Source organism: Ceratosolen solmsi, unplaced genomic scaffold (genome assembly GCF_000503995.2).
Source record: "Ceratosolen solmsi marchali unplaced genomic scaffold, CerSol_1.0 scaffold10, whole genome shotgun sequence".
NCBI classification, from domain to species: Eukaryota; Metazoa; Arthropoda; class Insecta; order Hymenoptera; family Agaonidae; genus Ceratosolen; species Ceratosolen solmsi.
In genome coordinates this window covers 13,383,161-13,394,418 of record NW_011948412.1, presented here as the reverse complement: position 1 = coordinate 13,394,418, position 11,258 = coordinate 13,383,161, and the positions used below count along the sequence as shown (strand labels likewise).

At 29.8% G+C, this 11,258-nt stretch overlaps 1 protein-coding gene across 1 annotated transcript; it reads left to right on the top strand.

The window, feature by feature from the left end:
• The first annotated feature begins 5,057 nt into the window (after positions 1 to 5,057).
• Positions 5,058 to 11,022, top strand: LOC105365070 (caveolin-3). Its single transcript, XM_011503154.1, has 4 exons — positions 5,058 to 5,133; positions 6,027 to 6,115; positions 8,918 to 9,097; positions 10,825 to 11,022. Exons 2-4 carry the CDS (start codon positions 6,029 to 6,031, stop codon positions 11,020 to 11,022), a joined length of 465 nt encoding a protein of 154 aa, XP_011501456.1. The 5' UTR covers positions 5,058 to 5,133; positions 6,027 to 6,028.
• The last annotated feature ends 236 nt before the right edge of the window (positions 11,023 to 11,258 follow it).

Here is an 11,258-nt window from a genome sequence, read left to right as displayed (position 1 = left end):
GAACATTATTTATTAACGAAGATTTTACCGGAAAAAATATATATATCCTACGAAAGTCACGAAAAATCAACACGTTACCAGGAGTTAAAAAAAGAAAGGCATCGAAAATTACGTAATTAATGAGTACATTTATAGACGTTTACCTACGAATAAGATAGCGCGAACAAGGCCAATTTATCTTTATTCCTGTGAATGTATTCGTGAGCCGATGAGGCTGAAAGAAAAGGCAAACATACATAGAGCAACCGAGCGATTAAGTAAAAGAATATTTTTTTCTTTGCTTTAATTATCTTAACGTACATATATCGCTAGGTAATATGTAATGACTAATCACTGATTTTTCATAATCCATTATAAAATCGTTAATTCGAAATGTCGAATAAATTACCTATGATGTAAGGCCAGAGTTCGGCCAAGGCTAAGATAAAATAGTCAGATACTATATCAGTTAATAACATAATCATCGATTCTCGCATAAAATTATTCACAATTGTTGGATATATATATACGCGCCTAGCTAGTGGTATATAGACGATGTAAATCTGCTCGAGCCCATAAAATTCGCATCCGACATCTAGAAGTGTGCGTGTCTTATTTGTGTAACTCGCCACTCGACCGATATAACAAATGATTACGGATGCAGAAACGACAAACTTAAGTGTACACGAGAGAATGTATTACGCGTACTCTAATGAATTTACTTACGGAATGCTTTTATACTAAATATGGATTTGATTCTAATCGACCTCTCAACGTTAAACGTATTCAGCTCAATAGTATTCGGAATAAGTTCACATTGTTTCAAATTTGTTGTCAATGTTCTGGCTATAAATAATAACGGCAATTCAAAAGAATGAAAACATCGCGAGCAATTACTATGACGTTTCCTAAATTATTACTTAGATTATAAATTTTGTTTATTGTGCTGTTGCGTGCGATATTTGCCTTTTTATGAAAAATTACTGTGCAATTCGCCAATGTGGCAACACCATATCATCGAATACGCGAACCTTTAAATATTCATGAGTTATGCCATTTATTTCTGATTTATTTCAATATATTGAATATTGAAATATTATAAAATATATTCAATATACATACTCACAAGCGCTCACACACACACGCGCGCACGCGCACACACACACACACGCACACACATATGTATCGACAGAACAATGACTAGTAAAAAATGCACCTCATAATTCAGAGATTTTTTTCTCATTTATAAAACAACACTCAAATGCAATTGGAAAAAAAATAATAATTGCATTGTGATAAATTACGTTTAGAAAAAATGTTTCATTGATATATGCAAGTCTTATCGATAAAACTAATTAGGATGAATTTTATTCTTAAACACTACATTGAACTTTCATTTATTTTCAAGATATATTAAACGAGCACAAATTCTACAATAATTATAATAAAAATTACTCAAGATTTAATTATAAACGTAAATTATAAAAGTAAGTTCATTTATTCTTATGTCTCTCTATATAAGCAATAATAGTACGAGAAAAACAGAAAGTTTTTCCTTCAACACTGTTAAGAGAAAAATAGTGTTATATAAATATATAAAAATATTTTTATTTATATTTATATAAATTTATATAAAAATATAAAAAAAAAAATAAAAATGAATCTCTCCACACGTTCATACCAAGTAACACAATATAAAATATTCTATGTTTGTCACGCGTTAGAATTCATTGTGGTGCCATCTGCCAAGTATACACCGAACCAAGTAGTTGCATTTTTTTTTCTGTTGTATCGATTGTTATTAAATAAGAAACATTTATGTCAGTCTGTTAAAGTTATGCGATTAAATGAACATGATAAATAACATAAATAAATATATTAAATCAATGATATTTATGTGTAGAGACAGAAAGAGAGAGAGAGAGAGAGAGAGAGAGAGAGAGAGAGAGAGAGTCTACGAATGAATATAAAAATAATCCTTATGGTTTATTATATTTATAACATTACCATGGAACAATCAAATTATTCCTAACAAATTTTATTTACAAAATGGTATCATTATGATTTAAAGAGGATAAATTAGAATGTTTTCCAGGGCGTAAAACGTTTTAAAACGTTTCTACTGCACAATAAAAAAATAAAATTTTCCTTACTTAAATTTACCTATAAAAACATGATAAATTAAAATAGAAAGCATATATAAAAATTTCATGAATATTCATTTATAAAACAGAAAATGGTAATTTATAATATTGTTAATTTATGCAACGTATGTTTTATTTTTAGATTTGTTTTATTTTTTAGAAAAATGTATTTTTAACATTATCTTCGACAATTAATCATTTTAATTCAATTTTCAGTAAAAAAAGAAATAATTTTGAGATAATACACATAAATATTTCTCACTACATGTTTCAAAATAATGCTAGATTGAATAAATTCTTAACTACTTGTTTAAGTAAAAAGTAAAAAGTCAATAATAATTGCGTACAATGATCTTAAATATTGTCGAAATTACTTCTGTTCTTATTACAATACTATTTAATAATTAAAAGAAACAGTCAAATCTATTAGGTTTATATGCACAATAAATAAATTTTGTTCCTCTTATTATTGAGGATATAGTAAAATAATATAATACCTCACTTATTCAATAAGAATTCCATGTTTTACTTTATACAATTATATAATATTAATATATTACATTTCGATTACAATAATGATCAAACTTAATTTAAATTTATCAAATAAAACAGTTGTGTTTTATATTTTTTCATTTATTATCGTTTATCTTATAAGTATACTAATAAGTATATTATTTTTTATAAGTTTTATTTATCTTTTCGTAACTATTTTTTAACTATTATATTTGCAGTATATACTTTTAATATGAAAATTTCGAACTCTTGATTAAATTGTAGTTTTGATTTTGATGAAATTAAATTTTTATTTTGAATTTTAAATAAGCATCCATCTCTTTAACATAATCACAGCAATCTCTCTCTCTCTCTCTCTCTCTCTCTCTCTCTCTCTCTGTTATTATTCGTCCCATTACAAATAATATTATTTATAAATATATAAACGTATGCATTGTATACGTAATGTATAATTTGCATTATTGGTAAATCTAACATTAAATAACTAATGAAATTTTACTCTTAATTAAAACAATATTATTTAAAGCGAAGAGATTCTTTTCTCGAGAGATATAATTTTTTAAAAAATTGCTGGAAGATCTGCGATTAAATTAATATCAAACTAATATGGCCAACTAAGATATTAGTTGAAGAGAGGGGAAAGTTATTTACTATTCCTAACTACAATTTATTCTAACACATGCATACATTTAACATGCCTATATTCATCTTGTACGAAGAAGAAATTAAATAAAATTAATTATTCTAAAATATTTATTATGTTCTTAATAATTGCTATAATTTTAAAATTTTTACACAGCTTTAGAAATTTTTCATTTGTTTCATCATTATTATTATCATGAAATTCAGGCAATTGCTATTATTATAAATAGCTATATTTTTAGAAAATATAATTTTCCTTGGATCAAAGCGACTAAAATAACTGTGTTAACAGAATTACCTTTCATAAAGACTAACAGGTTTAACTGATGTACAGATATTTCAAAACAAATTTCCAAGCTTATTGAGAATCACATTCGTTGCTTAATTAAACAAAAAATTCTATTCTTTAAATTGCGATAAAAAAAAAAAAAATTATCTCATGTGATGATTATTTTATTTTTCTATATAAAACATTTCATATATTATTCGTATACTATTCAAACGATGATAAACAGCTTGAATTGAATAACTAATAAAGTTATAATCAAAATTATCTGTCAATTTTAAGCAGCATTTATCGCTAGATGCAAGTAATCGAAATAAATAAGTTATCAATTTATTTTTTCGAACTTAATTATCTTATTTTCACAAATACAAATTTTACAATTTATACCTAACCAGGAAAGTAATTGTGCTATTTTCAACTAATAACTACACGTCTAATTAACGACGATACATTTACCTGCGTGTGCATCTACACATACATACCATGTCGTGCATAAAAAATTTTGTCTCAAAATCATTTTAAAAGTGTGAATTAACTGTAATTGATTTCTGATATGCATAAGTTTACAAATAAAATTTACTTTTATTTTGTCTAAATTTTTTGTTCATGCTCTCGTATTTTGCGAATTAGCGCACAAAGAATACCTAATGTCTAAAGCAAATTTAAGGCTGCGAAATAACTTTCTATAATAAATCTTCATTATAATTAAATAGCAGCGAGCGTCTCACTAAACCATTGATTGTTTTAAAGATAATTATGTAGTCGCGAATGATAATCACCAATGCTTATTGCATTATTATATGTTTATAAAGAAAAACTAGAGTCATGTCGAGATATTACATTTTCACCATTTTTATTTTTTTTTTTTTTTTAACGAATTTTTACATACAATATTGCCAAATACATCTTACTTCTAATGTAAGAGAATATTTTATTCCCTTTATATTGCTGTTTTCAACACGGAAGAATGAGCTTAACCGTAATATAACGATATGAAACATCTCAAACTCCGTAATTAATATCCTTGGCGTTAATCGTAATCCAATCCACAAGGAAAAAAAATAACAAAAAGAATTATCAGCGCCTGTGATGCGCGCGGAACCCCGACCCTTGAAAGGGGTACCTGTTGTGCCGATGTGTGTTCGGGGGGTTCGGGTGGCGGCCGGAAATGGCGGTGGGAGGAATCGTGAACTGGAGTTGCAGAGGTAGGATGTGGGAAGGAGGGTATCCCTTACTTTTTACAGGGCAATGCGCAGTCGCGATGACCGATGTCCACTTGCGGTCGCGACCATTTCCCGGCGCGGGAGGAAAATCGACTTTGCGCGCTCTCCGTCTCCTATAGGAGTTCAAGCACAAAGGTCTCCTCATTAAGTACCACCACTCTTTTTTCAGTTATACTAGCGCCGGTTCTACGCCCTCTATGGCCCTCTAGGAAATTACGTTTCCCACATTCGACGCCGTCACCCTTTCAATTCTAGTTTACATGATAAGTTAACTTCTCCATCGCTTGACAGTTATCGTTTAAAATAGCGAAAATTAATCCGAAAATATCCGTCTCTCCAAAGCGAGGTAAGTGCACGATATCGCTTTTTCAAGGACGAAGATGCTTTATTAAGTGACGTTCCCTGTTCGTCGACGTGGCTTTTAAAACGTTTATACGAGAATTTTAGTGATTTGGTGATTAATGTAATGTAAAATTGAGAGTGCAAATTCAATCTGACGACTTATTGTAATGAATTACCAATTGCATAAGAGCAAGAGTATCAATCATTGTTACTGTAATTAATTTGTTTATACTGTATTGTTAGTTTATTGATATGATGTCTGAATAAAAGTAAGACTATTTAAATATGTCAAGAATTACAAAGTTTGCTCAACTTTTACCGATAATTTAAGCAAAGGTCTTAAGGCAGTCATAAGCGTAATTATCAACTTATTAAATGAGACATAATCGAAGAATGGAAATACAATAGAAAAGAAATATAGAGCTTGACATTGAAATAGATCTCATTTTTAATTTATTTCTCTGAATCAATGAGACTCGCGATCAAATATATCACGTACTATTTGACGTACGAAGCGCAGAAACCGCAGTCGCTTATAGCATTGCAGCAGTTCTAACAAGTCGTACTCTTATTATCTTAACAAATTTAATAATTCAGAGACTCGAGTGGCAATTAGGTTATAAAAAATGAGCGACCTATCGTAATTAAGCCTTTAATTATATGGCATTACGTCAATTTCCATATGTACGCTATCCTTTTTGTCAATTTCAAAATACGTGGAAAAATGTGATTGTGGATATTCAAGTAGATGTTTGGGAATACCATCAAGAATAAGTATAGTCGACTGTAAAAGTCCGTTTAAAGTATTGTTTTACATTTTTATTCGAGAAAGTATGGTACCATGGATAAAAACGTTATTTCTTTGCCGGATGATACGACAGAATTTTACGGTTTCAGGGATGGAAAAACCCACGTCTTCGATGGAAGATGATAGTAACATTGATCTCGAGGACAGGGATCCTAATCGTTTAAATCGACATATACAGGTCTGTAAATTATAATTATCCTCCGTTCAGTTGTTTAGTAATTTTCTATAAATTATATAGTAAGTTTCAGTTGTGTGCATTTAGTTACGAATACGCACGCGCACACACGCGCACACAAAATAACCTATAATTATTCAAATAATTATATAATTACAAAATGTACAAATAAATATTGTAACTATAAATGGACAATCTGTACAGAAAACTGATTAAATCTTTATTGAAAAATCGCGTGACAGATACAGATATGTGCAGGTAAGATAGATAGATTAAATATATTCGGATTCGTCCTTAAATAAAATGTAAATTTAATCTTTTTTTCTATTTCTTTAGTAAATAAAATTTATATTAAAAATATTAAATATTATTTATGATATAATAATTTTTCGATTGTTCATGTAAAAGTTATTAAAGTAGATTAGAAAAACCGATGATATAAGTATCATTGAAATTTGTCATATGTTTATTATTAATTTTATAAATTGTATTTAGTACTTATCACATTAATCTTTTCTTCAGACATAAAATTCAAAATGCAATTCTAGTTGTATATATGCATATATATTGAAACAAAAATTTTGTAAATAATTTTAAATTCATGCATTCAAAGAATCCTCATAATGTATAATTAATGATTTATCTATTTTTACTAATATAAAGCGCTAACTTTTTAATCACTAAATTCTGGAATCTATCATTTGTCCAGAAGAAAAAATCATGCTTAAGTTCTTAAAGGTATCACATGAATAATTCAGGACTAAATAAATTATTATCTATTTAATACTAATGTTTTAGGTTTTCGATTAAAGTACATACACATGCTGATTTTAATTTTATTTGCTGCAATAAATAATTTGAAATAAGTGAAAAGTAGTTCTTCGTATAATTGTAGAATAACCCACTAAAGTTTATTCAATTTTGACTAGAAAATGCATGAATAAATTTAAATAAAAAAATAATTTCTTCAAAATGTGGTTGATAAAAATTAAGTATATATTATTCCAATTAGTTTTTATTGTATATTATTAATAATTCTCATGTGCTTAAGTAACATTCCAAAATTTATCCATAATTTAAAATGGCTTAAAAATATTTGTCATATAATATTGAGATTACTTTTTAAATTATACATACATACATACGCGCATACATACATATGCATATATATATTTATATATTAATACATAATTGTATTTAATTTTTGTAAAAGTGTTTATAATTTTTAAGTTAAAGATAAAATAAGTAGTATATTTTTGAAAATCTATATCAAAAAGTAGGAAATTACTAAAGTGTGCGAGTTTATAATAATAATTTACCGATATTAAATCGAATTATAATGCATTATTTTTTGTCTATGTAAAATATAAACCAAAAGTAAATCTTGTGATAATCTAGTAATATGTACATTCACATGCGCGCGCGCGCACACACACGCGAGCACACAACATTATTGATTCTTTATGTTTTGGCGCGTTAATGCTCATTGGATCGTTATCTATAAATATCCAAAATCTAACTCCCAATGCAAAATATTATTATAAGTAATTGTCCACAGATAGGTTTTTCATATTAATTTAAAACTTAAAAACAATTTAATGATAAAAACAGACGTGACACGTCTTAGTTTTATTATTTTTTAACTTACAAAGTACATCTGCATATGCAATTTGTCGCATAAAAATATGTATACCAAAAACTATCTGCAAATTACGAATATACGAAACCAGTGGATTTTTCATTATTTTTACAAACGTCCTTTTTACATTAGCTCAAACATTATTACCGCTCCGTGGATTTAAATATTCTTAAACATTGTTGTAAGAATTAAATTTTACATAATTATATTTAATCACAAATACCTCGTTAAAGTGCATGTTCAGCTAAAATCAATTTACTAAATTAACTTTACAAATACTATTCATTATAAACATTTTAAAAGTAGAATTTCCCGTGAGGTAATGCGACCAAATAAATATTACTCTAATGCTCGACGGCTCACACCCAAACTCAAGTTTTCCTTAATCAATAAAGTAATGTAAAATATGCAGCTCCACGCTGTATTCAAGCGTCAAACGGGGCAAAAATCATTTTTAATTTTTTTCCGCAAAGCTTTCGGGTGTTATGATACAATGTCCTTTTTCACAAGCGATTTAAAAGGACGAACGATTTAATGGAGCCGTTGAAAAGAAACGGGACAAATGCCGCCAACTATATTCCTAATGCATGATAAATGATATTTATTCTATTGGCCGTGTCGTGCGAAAGCGATAATTTTTATTGTCCCAAAAGGGTGATTTGATTTTAATATCCGCAATACAACAAGTAATAATGGTTTAATGAAGAAATTTCACGGCCGAATTGTCCGAATTTATCCTCCCGATAAGTATTATTATAAGCGAAATTGGCGATCCGAACAACATCCTGTACGAAAGAAAAATACTACTTTTGTTAATAGTGAGTGCGGTTGTTCCTCATAATAATAATATTATCTTGGACTACTTGAAAAATTCCCGGGCGAAAAAGAAATTTTTTCTTTTCTTGTGCTTAACGTTTAATAGAGATACTAGAGAGCAGTGAGTAAACAAACTAACTGTTTTCCAAAATTGCTTTCCGGACTGAAAAACTCTCAGCGCGTAAGATAAATATGCCGATCGAATCTAATGGATTTCCAGTATGATTATGCAGATTCGCGTAGAAGAGGCGCGAGGTTTTATATACTAAATCGATCATTTAATCAGTATGTCGATGGACTGTATTTCGTTCGTTAACTCGACTCGACTAAACGTATCAGCACATGCGTAGGTATTCTGGGAGGAGGTGATCGGCGAACCGGAAGGCGTCCGCAGCCCCGAGTGCGCCTGGCGATTAAGTCGCCATTGCTTCCGTCTGTCCAAGGGTTGCTGCTACGTCCTGCTCACGGTGCTGATCGCACCTCTGCTCGCCCTCTGCCTCGGCCTCACCTTCGCCTGCTTGGCCTTCGAGGTTAGTCGCCCTCTAGCCTTGTATTATTGCGCTCTCATAGCCAGCCACGCCGTGGCAAATCGATAAAAACGGGCAGCAGCGTATTTGAATTTAACGCCTGGCGTTTTAACGACGCGACATGCCTCCGCCTACGATTCTTCGGTAGCGTTTGCGTTCGTCATGCGGCAACTCCGTGGCACTGCTCGTGTCGCGCGAATTACGAGCCCCTAAGGCTCGACGACCCAAGCCTCTTCTTTTATTGCACTTGGCTTGTTGTACTTAAATATCTGATAAGTTGCACCGAGAGCATGATATATTATGGAAAGAGACTAAAGCACTTTTTAAGTAGACACGAAAGTTACGAGTTTCAACACTTTATGGCTTTAAAGAGTTTTTTGTTGTACAACAATGCGCAGCTTAAATCGATGCCACTATTGTTACGCTCAAATTAAATATATATATATATATATATATATATATAATGGTGATTCAGAGCAATCCTTTGATTCTCTTAATCGGTGCATTGATCAATTAATGGATCGTCCATTTAAATGTGAATACGTGTATTAATTTAATGACGTGTTTTATTCTAATAAATCGATCTTTATAATTGTATGGAAGTTTATGGTAGTTTATATTAATTATGATTTCCAATGCATTAAGAGATCAGCTTTTAAAAGATCGTTGGATAATGAAAAATGTGTCTTCGGTGAAATATGTGCGAGGCGTGATTCATTATCTATGATGAAGAAATATTCGTTTAACCGTCAATCGATAATCCAATGATTTTGTAGCGAACGAATCGCACATTATCTAAGTAATAAGAATAGCTTTATCCTACGTTGAAAATCTATGAAAAATTATTATTGAATTAATTAAAATAATTTCTACATATAATTATTAATAATAATAAGACCTTTGGAATGTAATGTAATAATGGCACAATTGCAGTGAAACTTGTATAAAATTAATTAATTTACGCTTTGCCTCCGATGAACCAATGAATATTTAATTATCAAAAATTAATTTTATTATATATCACGCGTTTAGTATTGATGAGAGAAAAGATTGCAATAGGAATCTTTTCTACAAGAATAAAAGAATTCGAAAAAATGTTAAAGTAATTTTTTAATTTAGTTTTTATAAGAAATATCAAATTGTGACAAATATGAGAAATATATAATAATAGAAATAAAAAAAAAGTTCTTCTACCTACTCACTGATACGATATAAAATTTTGTTATTTCAGAGAAGCTATAAGATTATCGCTAAAACTTATCACTATTAAATAATATATGCTATCATATAGTGTAATTACAAATAACAAATAAATATCGTCGTATTTTGTGATTAAACTTGTCATTAATATACTTGCGCGTATAGATTATTTCTTGCCTCGATAATAACAATTTCATTGACTTATTAAATTTATATTAACATAAATAAAGTATGAATCGTCGAAATTTCTCGATTTGTTTACAATTATATGTAAAGAAATGTCGTATCGATCAAACATTGAAAAAATGTCTTATTCACAAAGAAGTCGCAATTGTCGGCGAAATTATTGTGCAATTGGGTATCGCGAAAAACGTTATTATCTAGGTGTCAAATAGACATTTATTTACCAGTCCCTCTGCATTCATCGAACTTTCAAATGGATTAATGGAAATTACAATATCGAGCATTACTATGCGACGCGGTGGAATATAACATAACAAAAGAAAATTAACGAGTCATGAATTTTTCAGCACGTCTGGTGTATCGTTCCGTGTTTGCGTGTCTGGCGAATCACGTGCTCGAGCTTTAGGAACTTCTGGACAGTGCTCGTGCAGTCTGTCGTCCTACCCTTCACCGAGGCTCTCGGATATTTCTTTCATAACGTTCGCGTCTTCAGCCAAAAGCCGCCCGACGCCCAGGAACGCAAGGACGACATTCATATTGTTTAAAACTGACATTTATATGAATCCCAAAAATAACAAACTGAAACCTCCATTCAACGGATCTTTTCGATTTCTCATCTATCCATACACTATTGTTGCGAACTGCCCACTCACTCATATAATTATTGTTAATTATGTATTATTGTGATAATATGCATAGAGCCAATGCGTTCAAATTATTGAATTATTTCATTATTAAAAGGACGAATAAAGAAAGCATATTTACAGATTTTGATTAGTAG